This window comes from Pristis pectinata, chromosome 6, assembly GCF_009764475.1.
Source record: "Pristis pectinata isolate sPriPec2 chromosome 6, sPriPec2.1.pri, whole genome shotgun sequence".
Lineage (NCBI taxonomy): Eukaryota > Metazoa > Chordata > Chondrichthyes > Rhinopristiformes > Pristidae > Pristis > Pristis pectinata.
Window position 1 is genome coordinate 4270555 of NC_067410.1, and position 15328 is coordinate 4285882.

The window sequence follows — 15328 nt, forward strand, 5'->3', positions numbered from 1 at the left end:
ACAGCCCTTTCATTTCCATGCCTTCAATCTTGATGACATATCTATTATGTGGCACCTTATCAAATGTGTTTTGGAAGTTCACATATATCACATTAAATATATTTCCCTCATCAACTCTGACTTGATCAAAATCTCTATCAAGCTAGTTACACATAATTGCATTTAGCAAATCCAATTTTATCAATGCACCATAGAAAACATCCTATCTGGATGCACCACGGCTTGGTAAGGCAACTGCTCTGCCCAGGACCGCAAGAAACCACAGAGAGTTGTGGACACAGCTCAGCATATCACGGAAACCAGCCTCCCCTGCATGGATTCTGTCTATACTTCTCACTGCCTCAGTAAAGCAGCCAACATTATCAAAGATCCCACCCACCCCGGACATCCTCTCTTCTCCCCTCTCCAATCGGGCAGAAGATACAAAAGCCTGAAAGCACGTACCACCAGGCTCAAGGACAGCTTCTATCTCGCTATAAGACAATTGAAATGTCCCCAGTATGATAAGATGGACTCTTGACCTCACAATCTACCTAGTTGTGACCTTGCACCTTATTGTCTACCTGCACTGCACTTTCTCTGTAGCTGTTACACTTTATTCTGCAGTCTATTATTGCTTTTCCCTTGTACTACCTCAATGCACTGATGTGATGAAATGATCTGTATGGATGGCATGCAAAACCAAATTTTTCACTGTACCTCGGTACATATGACAATAATAAAACAATTTCAATTCCAAATCCACGTTGGCTTTGTCTAATCAATCCTCACTTGTCTGAGTGACTGTTCGTTCTCTCCTTAATTTTGTTTCTTGAACCCTCCTTAGCATCAAGGTTAAATTGACATAATAGCCCAACCGTGCCCATTGTACCCGTGTGGGATTTTTTTTTAACCTCCCTGATTGGCACACCTCTTTTCTTACAACCTTATTCCTGCTTATTATCTGACTGGATGGATGCAGATTCTAAATTTAAATGATATATTAAAATCTTTAAAGAGGACAAAACTGCAGGGTAATGGGGATAAAGGAGCAGTAGGGACTACTTGTGTAACTCAAAGGGCTGAATGCCCTACTAGTGTGATGCACAATTCCATGCTACTATGTAATATCAACATGTTGATTAACAATGATTGCATTAATGGCACAGTGGCCTCACCAAAATAAAAGTGCAATTAAAACACAAACACGTGTTCCAGGCAAATCAATAAGAACATGCAAGATGTATAAATGCACAAAGGAGAAATATACTTAATAATACAGGCTAGGAGTGTCTTTCTCCAGTATTAGCGCTTATACAGACACAATGGAGTGACAGATCCCTTTTTGATATACAAAATTCCTGTTACTCAATAATTCCTTTTCCCATTGCTTTCTAAAGCTGAATATCAATAAAGAAAATCATGCAGTTAAATAATCTTTTTCACCTCATTTGAGCACACTTGAAGCAAAATCAATGTGGTGGTGTTGGAAATATGACCACCGATTTGTGCACAGCAAGCTTTCAAAAACAGCAATAAGTCAATGACCAGAAAATTGTTCCTCACTGATGTAGACTAAGAAAATTATGTCATCTCAGGACACTGTGGAGAACTCTTTTCTCTTTTATGTTAGGGGATCCTTTACATTCACCTAGAGGGGGTGAGTGGTAGACTAGACATGGGTTTGTCTCCCCTGAAAGGTGGAACCTCTAAAAGTGGAGTGCCCCTCCCTCAGTTGAGTGTCTGGAGTATGCAAAAAAAATTTCAGTCAAGTGGCTAGTTTGGAACTTGAAGGCACAACCCTATGACTCTGAAGCAAGTGTACTGCAAATGAGCCACAATTATCACCTATATTCAAGTTTCTCCAAATTCTTTATACAAAATTGTGCATTCCATACCTGTATATAAATACTGTAGAATTGCCCTGAAAGCCATTGGATTAATCTGTGGAAGAGAGAGAAAAAAATACCAAGAAAGATTTTACATATAAAACATATATATTGTATTTTGATGTCAAAATAATTAATCCATCATTGTCATATATTAAAATCTAAAAACTGCAGAAACTAGAAATCTGTTACAACAACAAAAACTGCTGGAAACACTCAGCAGGTCAGGCAGCATCTGTGAAAAGAGAAATAGAGTTAATGTTGTAGCTCAAGACCACTCATCAGAACTGGAAAAGAGAGGAAACAACAGCTTTAAATTGTTGAAGTGGTGGGAGAGGGATGGATAGGACAAAGAGAACATCTTTGATTGGCTGAGATTAGGATTGCTATGGTGATAAGTGGTGAAGAAGCCATCAGGTTGATAGTTTAATAGGTGCATTTAGTGAGAGAGTAAACAAAAGGGACACATCAAAGTATGAAATGCAGGTCAGATCAGAATTATAGGAAATGCACAGCAGATCAGCAGTGTCAGTGGAGGGAGGAAAAGCTGAGTTAATATTACAGATGGATAATATATGGCCAGTTCTGCTACAGCTTTAGGGAGTCACCTACAGTTGTTGAAGCTGCAATATCCTTGTCTTCCACCCCACCATCCTCCATATTCAACAGATCATTCTGTTATTGTTTTCCCTTTTTCCCTTGTGCTACCTCAATGCACTGTTGTGATGAAATGATCTGTATGGGTGGCATGCAAACCAAAGTTTCTCATAATAAACCAATTCCGATTCAGTTTCTACCACCTTCAACAAGATTCCACGGCTGGACTCATCATACATCCCCTGCCCTCTCAGCATTCCAAAAGGGATTGTTCCTTTTGTGTCTCCCGAGTCCGGTCTTCATTCTCCACCAACCACCCAACCTGATGACTGATGAGTGGATGATCTGTCCCAAACTTTTAGACTAGCATGTACAAATCAACCACCAGATGGCAGCCAGCACATTAACTAAATCCAGAACAAGTCAGCAACACCTTGGAGGGAACGAATGAGGAACAGTCTGAACTGGTGACTGTACAATGCATGACTGTACTGGTTAATGACCACAATTTTAATTAAATTTCAGATATCATCCAAAAAGGGAGTCTGATTCTGCCAAGTATCCAAGTTATTATCAAAAAAGCTGACAATACAGGCAACCCCCACGTTATGGCAGTTCAGGTAATGGAGATTCACCCTTCACCAGCAAAAACATCTGGGACACAGAATAAAAATTCGCTCTTACAAAATATATGTGGAAGAAAAAGTAAATAAATAAACAAAAAATTAATTTTTTTTCAACTCTCATTTCTTGATGCACGTGCAGGTGATGCAGTTTCGCATTATGGAAAATCGCAACATGGACCACTTTCTCGAAATGCAACCCCCATAATGCAGGGGTTGTCCGTCATAACAGCAGTAGAAAAATAGAAAGGCTCCACGATTCAAATACATAAGAGAAGTTGAAAGGCTGTAAAAAGAAAAGCATGTGAACCATAGAAGGCTTTATAAATAAGGACACCAAAGGACCATGGCACACCAAACACATCACCTTCCCTTTGTGTCTGTATGAGAACTGGTCATTTCTGCTAGTTATCAATCAATGATTTTGGCTCAGTTTTTCCATCTCTAAGAGTGTAGACTGCCCTGTTCAGCACGTCCCACAGCCCTGCTATTAGCAACACATAACACAGACAAAGAAGCTTAATCTGCTTCTAGCTGCCCAAGTAACCCTTCTGGTCTTACCTTATTAGAGATATTCCCTTCCTTCCACCTACTCAGCAACCGACAACTAACTCGTTTTCTCTCTTTTTCAGTGCTGACAAAGGTCGTGAACTCTGTTTCTGTTTCCACAGATGCTGCCTGACCTGTTGAGTGTTTCCAGCATTATCTGCTTTAATCACACATCAATGGCTAGTGGCTTCTCGGCCATTTTAGAAGGCAGCTAAGATCTATTCACATTGCTGTAGGTCTACATGCATGTAAAGGCCAGATTGGGTAGGGACATCAGTGACCCAGGTGGATTTTTATGATAATCCAGTATTTCTATATTTCATATTTTTTTAATTAACTTAATTTAACTTCTCCAGCTGCTGTGGTGGGTGTTGAACTTGTGTTTTTGTATCATTCATTCAAGGATCTGAATTACTAGTCCAGTTGCATAACCACAATGTTAACCAACCAGAGTTTCTATCAAGCACTGTTAAAAAGTGGAGTTAATGCTCTCTCAGTAATAACAGCAGGAGCAGAAACCATAATAGTTTTTAAAAAGAGGAAATGGCTAAATCTACCAGAATTATTTATAAATAAAACCTGGGAAATGGGAGCACTGTACTTTCAAAGAGTTGGCTTTGGAGCAATGGGTGTTGTAAAATTCTATAACTGCCATGGGAGAAATTGATCCCTCGATCAGTTGTTCCAGGATGTGAATTATTTGCCCGATTACACAACTGCACATCTTACCAGTGGATGTTTCAGGGCTATTGCCTTCTTTCCCTTCCACTTTGTCTGAAACATTTCTGCAAAGTACTTTGAGCGTGCACTCAGCACACAGCGATGGGCTTGGAACATCTCACCGTGAACTAGGAAGGAAATGTCACTGTAAAGTCCTTGCTCCAATAACCTGATCAAGAAAATGGGAAAATCGTAAAAATTGGTAAATTGGTTTATTATCGTCACATGTACCAAGGTGAAACACTTTGTTTTGCATGCCATCCATACAGATCATTTCATCACACCAGTTTATTGATGAAACAATAACAGAATACAGAATAAAGTGTTACAGTTACAGAGAGCGTACAGTGCAGGCAGACAATAAGGTGCAAAGCCATACCAAGGTAGATTGTGAGGTCAAGAGTCCATCTGATCGAACTGGGGACTGTTCAATAGTCTTATAACAGTGGGATAGAAGCTGTCCTTGAGCCTAGCGGTACTTACTTTCAAGCTTTTGTATCTTCTGCCCAATGGGAGGGGAGAGAAGAGAGAATGTCCCTGACGGGTGGGGTCTTGGATTATGCTGGCTGCTTTAACAAGGCAGCGAGAAGTGCAGACGGAACCATGGAGGGGAGGCTGGTTTTCATGATGTGCTGATCTGTGTCCACAGCTCTCTGCAGTTTCTTGTGGTTTTGGGTAGAGCAGTTGCCATACCAAGCCGTGATGCATCCGGATAGGATGCTTTCTATGGTGCATCTATAATTGGTGAGGGTCAAATGGGACATCGCGAACTTCTTTAGCCTCCTGAGGTGTTGCTCAAGTTAAAATGCCACAACGTCTGACCAGTGTTAAGTTCTCTTTTAACCTCTCTAGTGCAAGTATCTGAATGTTAAGATCAATCATCATCCACAGCATCTCCAAACTGCCCTAACTATGTGTCTCACTCCCAAACACTCCCTCATTTGCACTAATGTAGCATTTCCCTCCACCCCCAACACTGAATCATTCTGGCACGAGTGACAATTTTGCCATTTCAAAAGATATGTTGCAGGCACAACAGGCCAAATGGATTCCTTTCATCCTGAAGGTTTCTACAAATCTAAAAAAGCCTTTAAATAATGTTAATAAGAATATTAACATGGAGGTGTACCTAGTGATTAAGAGGGCAAATGGTATGTTAGCCTTTATTACAAGAAGATATGAATACAGGAGTAATGAAGTCTAACTGAAATTTCAGGGGGAATAAAAACAATATTTTTGATGAGTATCATTTAAGCAAAAACAGAGAAATCATTCTGGACTAAGGTTGAATATGAATTGCACAAGTAAAAGGTTGTGAACAATCCATGTCATCACACCACTCCCCGCCATGAGTTACCCTTGATTTCACTCAGTAATAACAAAGATTGATTGGATGGTAAGCATAGCATAAGCAACACACACCTCTCTCTCTCTTTTAACCACACACATTCAGGCTACTCCCATTCTCTACCCCCAAGCACACCACTCCCTATCCCAATCAACTACCCACCCTTGCCCTACCCCATGGACTCTTCCTTCCCCTCCTCAGTCCATGCACATGCCTCCCTCCATTTCAAGCACACCTGACTCCCTGCCTCATCTCAAGCATTCCTCCCTCCCTTCCCCATCTCGTGCACACCTCCCTCTCTCCCTCTGGCCTGCATACACCTCAGCACCACTACCGTGCCACCTCCTCTCATGCACTGAGTGGGCATCGGCAAGTAGGCCTTCACTCTCAACACCTAGTGCTCTTAGATGGGTGGTGGGTCGAACAACCCATTCTGCAGGGGGAGAGGTCTGCCCTGGTTGGCAGAGTGGTGCTGAAATAGCACTTTGAACTGGGTGCCAACAACATTCTGGTCTGGGCACTGGACCAACAAGCATTCCCCAGGCATGCAGGACCCCACTCCACACTGCTTCCCCATCCCTACCCTAGACATGGGTTTCCCTTCATCACTCTACACATATGCTCCCTTGCATTGTACCCACATGCATTACAAAACATTTAAAACTAAAATATAAGAAACGGAGGCATCCCAGAAGACTGAACATCTAAAAGCATAACAGAAGAAAAATTGTGCTAAGCCAAATGATACTTCAAATTTTTTTCTAAGGAAGGGGTTTTAAAGAGGCTGAGACAAAGAGGCAGAGAGCTGTGGGGAACAATCTGGTGCGTAGGATGTAGTTGTTTTTGCTGGGACAAAGGGAATGGGTTGCATAAGGTCCCACTTGGTTGCGGCAAGTGTCATGATCCATAAAACCTCTTCAAGGCCTCCCTCTTCAGGCATATTTTATATCCTGACACCACTGCTATACTGCTGGGTTTATGCACAACATCCGTGTCTGAATTATAAGTTAATATTGATAATAGTACCTCTGGAGAAAATCATAATAATAATCTCTCTGCATACACTTGGCCGTGATCTGCTTGTAATCCTTCAGCAATCTTCGAATGGAATCATTCAGAGCACCGTACAAGCATCGCTCTGCATCAAAGGTATTGGCTTCACATTTTGCTCCTGTAACAAGCAGATTTTTAGTTTGTGAAAAGTATGCCTCTGGAAATATTTGGCTCTGTCATTTCTCAAAGGTAATAATTTCAACAACTAGAATAAACATCAACCTGATTAAATTAATGCCAATGTGTGAAATTGATTGTTTTTGTGCTAAACATGTGTTGAGAGCTGTATGATCTCACCAGTACAATACAAGTATGTCACAACAAAAAGCTTCATGGTTTACCATCTTGACCTTACCATTAGATATCCTCTCCCTCACAAAGTCATAATTCCTTTCCAACCACATACTTTCAAGGCCCTATCCTTCCCCATATCTGAATGAAGATAAAGTTGCAGTTGACCTAATAAACAAGTCCAAACTTTATGCAGTTAGCACATTGTTCAGGGAAATTATTTTACATAATTGGAGTTTGGTGTCTGGCATCCTTAAATAAAATAAAATCAACCCAGTAACTCAAGCTCAATGCCTTCCACACATTTCAACATTATTTGGCTTGGTTTGCCACATGTCAGGGTTTGGCTTATTACTGATGCGGAGAAGCAGCAGCAATGAAATAGGATACACAACCAGCTGTAGAATAAGGTAAATATCTTAAGAACATGTTCAAAGAGTTGTAAAACCTGTTCCTTCATTTTACAAATAAAACAATGTTTTCCTCTTTGCAACAGGCCTCCTTGTTGGCAAAGTGACTCACACTGGTTACCTTTACGGACAAAGAACCTACACTCCATGTGAGAACGTATATGTTTCTTTGAATGAGTCTATGGGATCTAGGGCATGGTCTAGATGGGCACACAGCACATCAGATAAATGTTTTACCTGATAATGCCACATTATACATGTTCCCTCACCCAAGCTGAAGTGCGGCTGTATAACTTTTAGAAGAGATAGGCAAAATGAGAAAGGAGGCAAGCTGTCCTGATTTTAAAGAATGGGATCAAGGAAGGACCTCAGCTCAGAAAATGACATAGAATCAGTCTGGCTGAAGCTAAGAAACCACAAAAGACAGAAAACACTGGTGAGAATTATGTCTAGACCCCCAAAAAGTAATGGTGCACACAGCAACATTTAACTGAGGAAACTAACCGAGCTAGGGTAATACAATAATCAATGGGAACTTCAATCTACATCTTGACTTGGCAAACCAAATTCATAGCGATAATATGAAGATTGAATTAATGAAGTAGATGACTACAGAGATTAGCATGTGGAGAAAACAAAGATGGAACAAGTTATTTTCAATCCAATATTGTGTAGCAAAAGGATTAGTTGATGATCTGGTAGATAAGAGGTTTTTAGTGACCACAACATGACAGAATTTTATATAAAGATTGAAATTGATTTAGTGCAATCTGAGACCAAGGCCAAAAGCCCAAATAAAGCAAACTATAAAGACGTAAAACAGCAATGGTGGGTTGGAAAACTACATTACAAGGCTGTGACAGTAAACTAGCAATGGAGTCCAGATGAAGAGTCTCGACCCAAAATATCGACTGTCCATTTCCCTCCATAGTGCTGCCTGACCCACTGAGTTCCCCCAGCTCCTTTGTGTGTTGCTACAGTAAAAGTGATCCAGCTATGGTTATCAAGAGGAGATATGGTACTAGATTACAGGAAAAAGCTAATTACACTGCAAAACAAAATTTAGAATTCGGTACAGCATCAAGATATTGATAAGGACTGGGAATATAGAACAAGAGAGCAGACTAGCAAGAAACATAAGAAAAGATTGTAAGAGCACAGATTACACAATTTAAAGAGAACAATTATATTGCAGAATAAGGAAGTGGCAGAGAAATTAACAAATATTTTGTGCCTTTCACGACAGAAGACAGAAAACTTCTTGGAAATAGTGGAGGACAATATATCTAATGAGCTCAAAGAAATTAGCATTAGCAAAAACTATTATTGGAGAAATTAATGCAACTTAAAAGCTAGTAAATCTCCAGTACCTCATTGAAATACAACCTAGAGTTTTGAAGATGTTGGCTAAGGAAACAATAGATGCTCTTGTTGTCATCTTCTAAAATACCTCAGATTCAAGAATGGTTCCCAAAGATTGAAAAGTGGAAAATGTAACCCTATAAGAAAGGAAGGAGAGAGAAGCCAGGGAACCATACAGCAGTTAGTCTAACATTAATAGGGAAAATGTTTGAATCTATTATTAAGGAGTGATAAAAGGGCACAGAAAACAATAAAAGGGAAATAAATCATGTTTGATAAACTGGCTGGATTTTTTTTGAAGATTATAACAGAATACATAAGAGTAAACCAGTTTATTTAGTGTACTCAGACTTCAAGAACACCTTTGATGAGGTGACACACAAGAAATTATTAAACAGAATTAGAACACAGTAACAAGGGTCATATAAATTGGTAAATTGGTTTATTATTGTCACATGTATCATAGTACAGTGAAAAGCTTTGTTTTGTATGCCACCCGTACAGGTCATTTCATACAACTGTGCCTTGAGGTAGTACAAGGGAAAAGCAATAACAGAATGCAGAATAAAATGTTACAGTTACAGAGAAAGTGCAGTGCAGGTAGACAATAAGGTGCAAGGCAATGACGAGATAAATTGTGAGGTCAAGAGTCCATCTTATTGTACAAGGGGACCATTGTCACAAACCAGCAACAAAAGAAACACACTGAGCATGATTCAGTGTTAAAAACTATTTTATTAATCACTACTTATGATAATACGTAAAATAAAAGTTAAAAAAAAATGTTAGTATGTTAGAATTCAAGAATGTTAAACCTCGAACGTTAACCCCAAAACTAAACTCTTCGTGTGTGTGTGTGACAAAGTCCAAAACTCCCAGTTCCGGAATGGTTCTTAAAGTTCAGTTCCGCAAGCCATAAGGTGAAACATGAGCAAGGGCTTCTTCAACAACCACCGTTGTCTGAAGATAAGATGTAGATGTAGAAAAACATAGAGAGAGTACATACGAAATCCAAATGTTCCACGATGGAACCCAAACGACACTTCAGTGTTTACTCGGTAGTGACTTCCTCACCCCGAAAAGCATCCGAACCGTGGTCGTCCACATACAAATACCTGTTTCCTTCTACAGGTCAGCAACAAAGTGAACTCCACCGGATTACTTCCAACTTCCATACATGGATTTCAGTGGCAAACACAGTTATTGTTTCTCATCCATCGATAGAGAAAACAAGCAGGCTGGTGTCTCTCTCCCTTCTCTCTCTCTCCTTCTTCTTCTTCTTACTTCTTCAACAACGTCATTACGTCCTTTATCTTCTATTGACGTAAGCACACCCCACACACACATATACACACACTCTCTATCTTAAAGGGACTTTCACTGAGTCCGTAACACCATTCAATAGTTTTATAACAGCTGGATAGAAATTGTTCTTGAGCCTGGTGGTACGAGTTCTCAGACTTTTGTATCTTCTGCCCGATGGGAGGGGGGAGGAGAGAATGTCTGGGGTGGGTGGGGTCTTTGATTATGTTGGCTGCTTTACCAAGGCAGCAAGAAGTGTAAACAGAGTCCATGGAGGGGAGGCTGGTTTTCGTGATGTGCTGAGCTGTGTCCACAGCTCTCTGCAGTTTCTTGCAGTCTCGGGCAGAGCAGTTGCCATACCAAGCGATGATGCATTCGGATAGGATGCTTTCTGTGGTATGGATAGAGAATTAGTAATGGACAGAAAACAGAGTAGGAAGAAATGAGTCATTTTCAGGGTGGGAGGCTGTGACCAGTGGAACTGAGTTGGGATCTGAAGTGAAGTCCAAGCTATTCACAATCTATATTAATGATTTGGTTGAGGGTATCATGTATTTGGTATTGGTATTGGTTTATTATTGTCACTTGTACCAAGGTACAGTGAAAAACTTGTCTTGCATATCGATTGTACAGGTTAATTCATTACACAGTGCAGTTACATTGGGTTAGTACAGAGTGCATTGATGTTGTTACAAACCAGCAACAAAAGAAATATACCGAGTCATGATTCAGTGTTAAAAACTACTTTATTAATAACTACTTATGATAATAAGAAAAATAAAAGTAAAAATGTTAGAATGTTAGAAGTAAAAATGTTAAACCTTGAACATTAACCCCAAAACTAAACTCGTCGTGTGTGTGTGGCAAAGTCCCAAACTCCAAGTCCAGGAATGATTCTTGAAGTTCAGTTCCGCAAGCCACAAGGTGAAACATGAGCAAAGGCTTCTTCAACAACCACCGTTGTCTGAAGATAAGATGTAGATGCAGAGAGAACATAGAGAGTAATTACAAAATCCAAATGTTCCACGATGGAACCCAAACGACACCTCACTGTTTACTCGGTAGTGACTTTCTCACCCCGAAAAGCATCCGAATCGTGGCTGTCCACACAAATACCTGTTTCCTTCTACAGGTCAACAACAAAGTGGACTCCACCGGATTACTCCAAATAATCCATACGTGGATTGTAGTGACAGACACAGTTATTGTTTCTCATCCATCGATAGAGAAACTAGCAGGCTGGTGTCTCTCTCTCTCTGACTGACTTCTTCAACAACGTCATTTATCTTCTGTAGACGTAAGCACACCACACACACATACACACGCACACACCACTATGCTCTATCTTAAAGGGACATTCACCAATAGTAACCTAGTCCTTAACAATGTAGTACAGGTGAAAACAATAACAGTGCAGAGTAAAGTGTCACAGCTATAGAGAAAGTGCAGTGCAATAAGGTGCAAGGTCACAACAAGGTAGATCATGAGGTCATAGTGCAGCTCATCCTACAAGGGAACCGTTCAACAGTCTTATCACAGTGGGGTAAAAGCTGTCCTTAAGTCTGATGGTACGTGCCTTCAGGCTCCTGTATCTTCTACCTGATGGAAGAGGAGAGAAGAGAGAATGACCAGGGTAGGTGGGGTCTTTGATTATGCTGGCTGCTTCACCAAGGCAGCGAGAGGTAGAGACAAGAGTCCATGGAGGGGAGGCTGGTGTCCGTCATGCGCTGGGCTGTGTCCACAACTCTCTGCAGTTTCTTGCAGTCCTGGGCAGAGCAGTTGCCATACCAAGCTGTGATGCATCCAGATAGGATGCTTTCTATGGTGCGTTGATAAAAGTTGGTGTGAGTCAAGGGGGACAAACCAAATTTCTTTAGCCTCCTGAGGAAGTAGAGGTGCTGGTGAGCTTTCTTGGCCGTGGTATATGTATACCACGGCCAAGAAGTGGCCAAGAAGAGGTGTATGTAATATACACCTGTTGATGATACAAAGCTAGGTAGCAGTATAGACTAAGAGGAAGATGCAAAAAGGCTTCAGGGAGCCTAAATGAATAGACATGGCAGGTGGACTAAAATGTGGAAAAATGCGAGGTCATCCAATCTAAAAACAAAAACAGAAAGGCAGAATTTTTTTTTAATTGATGAGAGATTGAGGAGTTCAAAGGAACCTGGGTGTCCTTGTGCGCAAATAACTGAAAGTTAACATACAGGGTTGGCAAGCAATTCATAGAGCATGTGGTACATTGGGCTTTATTGCAAGAGGATCTAAATACAAGAGTGGAGACACCTTGCTCCAATTGTATTGAATCCTGGTGAGACTGCATCTGGTATAATCGATATAGCCTTAGTCTACCTGCCTAAGAAAGGATGTACTACTAATAGAGGGGCTGCAATGAAGGTTCCCCAGATTGATTCCAAGGATGACAGAGATGAAACACACTAGGCCTGTGCTGTTGTGTTTAGAAATGAAAAGTAATCTCACTGAAACATACAGAATGCATAACGGACTTGACAGGACAGATGCAGAGCTGATATTTCCTGTGGCTGGAGTATTTAACCGGGGGTCACATTCTCAAAATAAGGGGTCGGGCAGTGACGGAGATTAAAAGAAATTTCTTCACTGAAAAGATAGTGAATCTCTGGAATTCACTTTCCAAGAAGGTTGTGAAGATTCAGTTGCTGAGTATATTCAAGACAACGATCAATAGATTTTTAGTTATTAAGTTCTCCAGAAGCAAGATCACAGTTTAACAAAGCAGAACAGCAGAGAGGGTGACCCGAAGACACCTGGTTTCAGTCGTGGCATTTATCAGATATCCTATCCATTCTTTCAAGTGAATGTAAACTTCCTCAAAGCACATTTGAAGACCAATGAGTTTTCCCCAAAGGCCTAATCCCTCCACCAGCCAATGTCACTAATGCACATTATCAAACTACAGTTTCTGGGATCTTGCTAAACATAAATTGGCTGCAAGTTTCCTAAAGGACACAATAATTACCCTTCTGCACTGTGAAGCTATTTTGGTGTCAAAAAATGTAACTTATTCCTACATTGAATGAATGAACCAGACTAATCAGATATTGAATAACACAAACCTGTGGTACAAAATGCTGTCAAACCTTCACAAAAATTGTGTTAAATAGTCTTAAAAGTTTACATACCGTTGTCAAGTAAATATTGAACAAGTTCTTCGTGTCCACACAAGCATGCGTAGTATCTGTTATACAGAAGGAGAAATTAGGGATAGTCACTATAATTATAAAATCAATAATTTGAATATTTAATAAAATGCTTTTAAATAAGAGCATCATTTTTGCTAGAGCGGGAGGAACCATTCCATTTGAATACAGTAAAACTCCAATTATCGACCATCCGATTGTTTAGAAATCCCAATGTTTAACATTGGGCTCTCCAGATGAATTAAAAGTGGTTTATCCAATATCCAGAAAATCTCCTAGTCCGGCACTACCAAAGTCCGAATGATTATCAGAGTTTTACTGTAATTGTGCGAAAGAATCTGTTCATAACAGCATTGATAGAAGTGACCATCTCAGATCTTGTGGAGGTGAAGTTGTACCTTCACACCAAAGACAACCTCCATCATGTTGTGTGGCACTACAATCACACTAAATGGGATAGAACAGACCCGACCACTCAAAACTGATCACTCATGAGGAGCTGTGAACATCAGGAGCAGTAGAAATGGACCCTACCGGCACAACCTGCAACCTCCCTATTCTGGAAAATATTTCTCCCTTAGGCATCACTGAAACACATTATCTGTGTATTATCACATGGCTGTTAAAGGACTGTGCTTAAATTGGATGCCAGTTTCCTAAGTTACACAATGATTACACGTTTGTGCTAAGTAGCAGTTTTAGAATGAATCAGATTGACTGACTAACCAGGTACTGAATAACAGAAACCTATGGTACCAAATACTACTTAATCCTCGACTCTACCAAATCAGAGGCTTCACCCCTGTTTGAATGAGGAGCACAGGATGACAGGAACACTGCCAAGCATACTTCAAATGAAGTACTAACCTGGTGAAGCTGCATGCTAAGCAACCAGAACAGCACGCAAAAGCTAAACACTCTCTCAACCAATAGACTTAATCAAAGCTCTGCATTCCTGCCACATTTGGTCATAGTGTGGACTATTAAACTGCTAATAGGAGGAGGAGTTTCCAAGGATATCACAATCCTTTCTGACGGCAGGACATGCGTGAAGCAAAACCTAGACACTATTCAGATATAGCCTGATAATTGGAAGTAACATTCACACCACAGAAGTACGGGACCAATGACCATCTCCAATAAGACTCTAACCAATTACCTTTCATAGTCAATGTCATTACCATCACTGGGTTCCTCACTATCCACCTCCCAGGGTTGACCATTGACCGAAAACGTCACTAGACCCTTAACAGTGTTGAAGAGCAGAGAGACCTTGGGGTGCAAGTACATGACTCATTGAAAGTGGCTACACAGGAAGGCTTATGCTTGCATTTATTAATTGGGGTATTGAGTATAGGAGTCAAGAAGTTGTGATGTATCTCTATAGGACTCTGGTTAGGCCACATTTAGAGTACTGCATGCAATTCTGGTCACCTCACTATAGGAAGGATGTCGAGGCTTTAGAGAGGGTGCAGAGGAGGTTTACTAGGACGCTGCCTGGATTAGAGGGCATGTGCTATCAGGAGAGGCTGGACAAACTTGGGCTCTTTTCTCTGGAGTGGCGGAGGCTGAGGGGTGATCTGTTGGAAGTGTATAAACTGTGAGGGGCATAGATAGGGTGGACAAGCAATACCTTTTTCCCCATTATTGAGCGATCCAATACCAGAGGGCATTCACTTAAGGTGAGAGGGGGTAGGTTCAGAACAGATGTGAGGGGTACATTTTTTACTGAGAGAGTGGTGGATGCCTGGAATGCATTGCCTGATAGGGTGGTGGAGGCAAATTCATTGAGTGCTTTTAAGAGGGGCTTGGAAGGGTGGTGGAGGCAAATTCATTGAGTGCTTTTAAGAGGGGCTTGGATGAGCACATGAATGAGAGGAAAATAGAGAGATATGGGCATTCTGTAGGTAGGAGGGATTAGCTATGTCAGCACAACATTGTGGGCCGAAGGGCCTGTTCTGTGCTGTACTGTTCTATGTGCTATAAAAAGTTTCCTAGCCCTGCCACAAGTACTGTGACTTCCCTA

The 15328-nt window shown here is 40.8% G+C and overlaps 1 protein-coding gene across 3 annotated transcripts in view; it reads right to left on the minus strand.

Moving 5' to 3' along the window:
- Positions 1 to 15328, minus strand: part of abtb1 (ankyrin repeat and BTB (POZ) domain containing 1) — a 76067-nt gene that overhangs the window by 28681 nt on the left and 32058 nt on the right. For all 3 annotated transcript variants that reach the window (XR_007956512.1, XM_052018480.1, XM_052018479.1), the window contains 4 exons: positions 13285 to 13340; positions 6732 to 6876; positions 4367 to 4526; positions 1878 to 1923 (listed from right to left, as the gene is read on the minus strand). Coding sequence is in view for 2 of the 3 variants with exons in the window: in XM_052018480.1 (XP_051874440.1) it covers positions 1878 to 1923; positions 4367 to 4526; positions 6732 to 6876; positions 13285 to 13340 (407 nt within the window). In the remaining variant the exon portion in view is untranslated. The remainder of the gene's footprint in view (positions 1 to 1877; positions 1924 to 4366; positions 4527 to 6731; positions 6877 to 13284; positions 13341 to 15328) is intronic.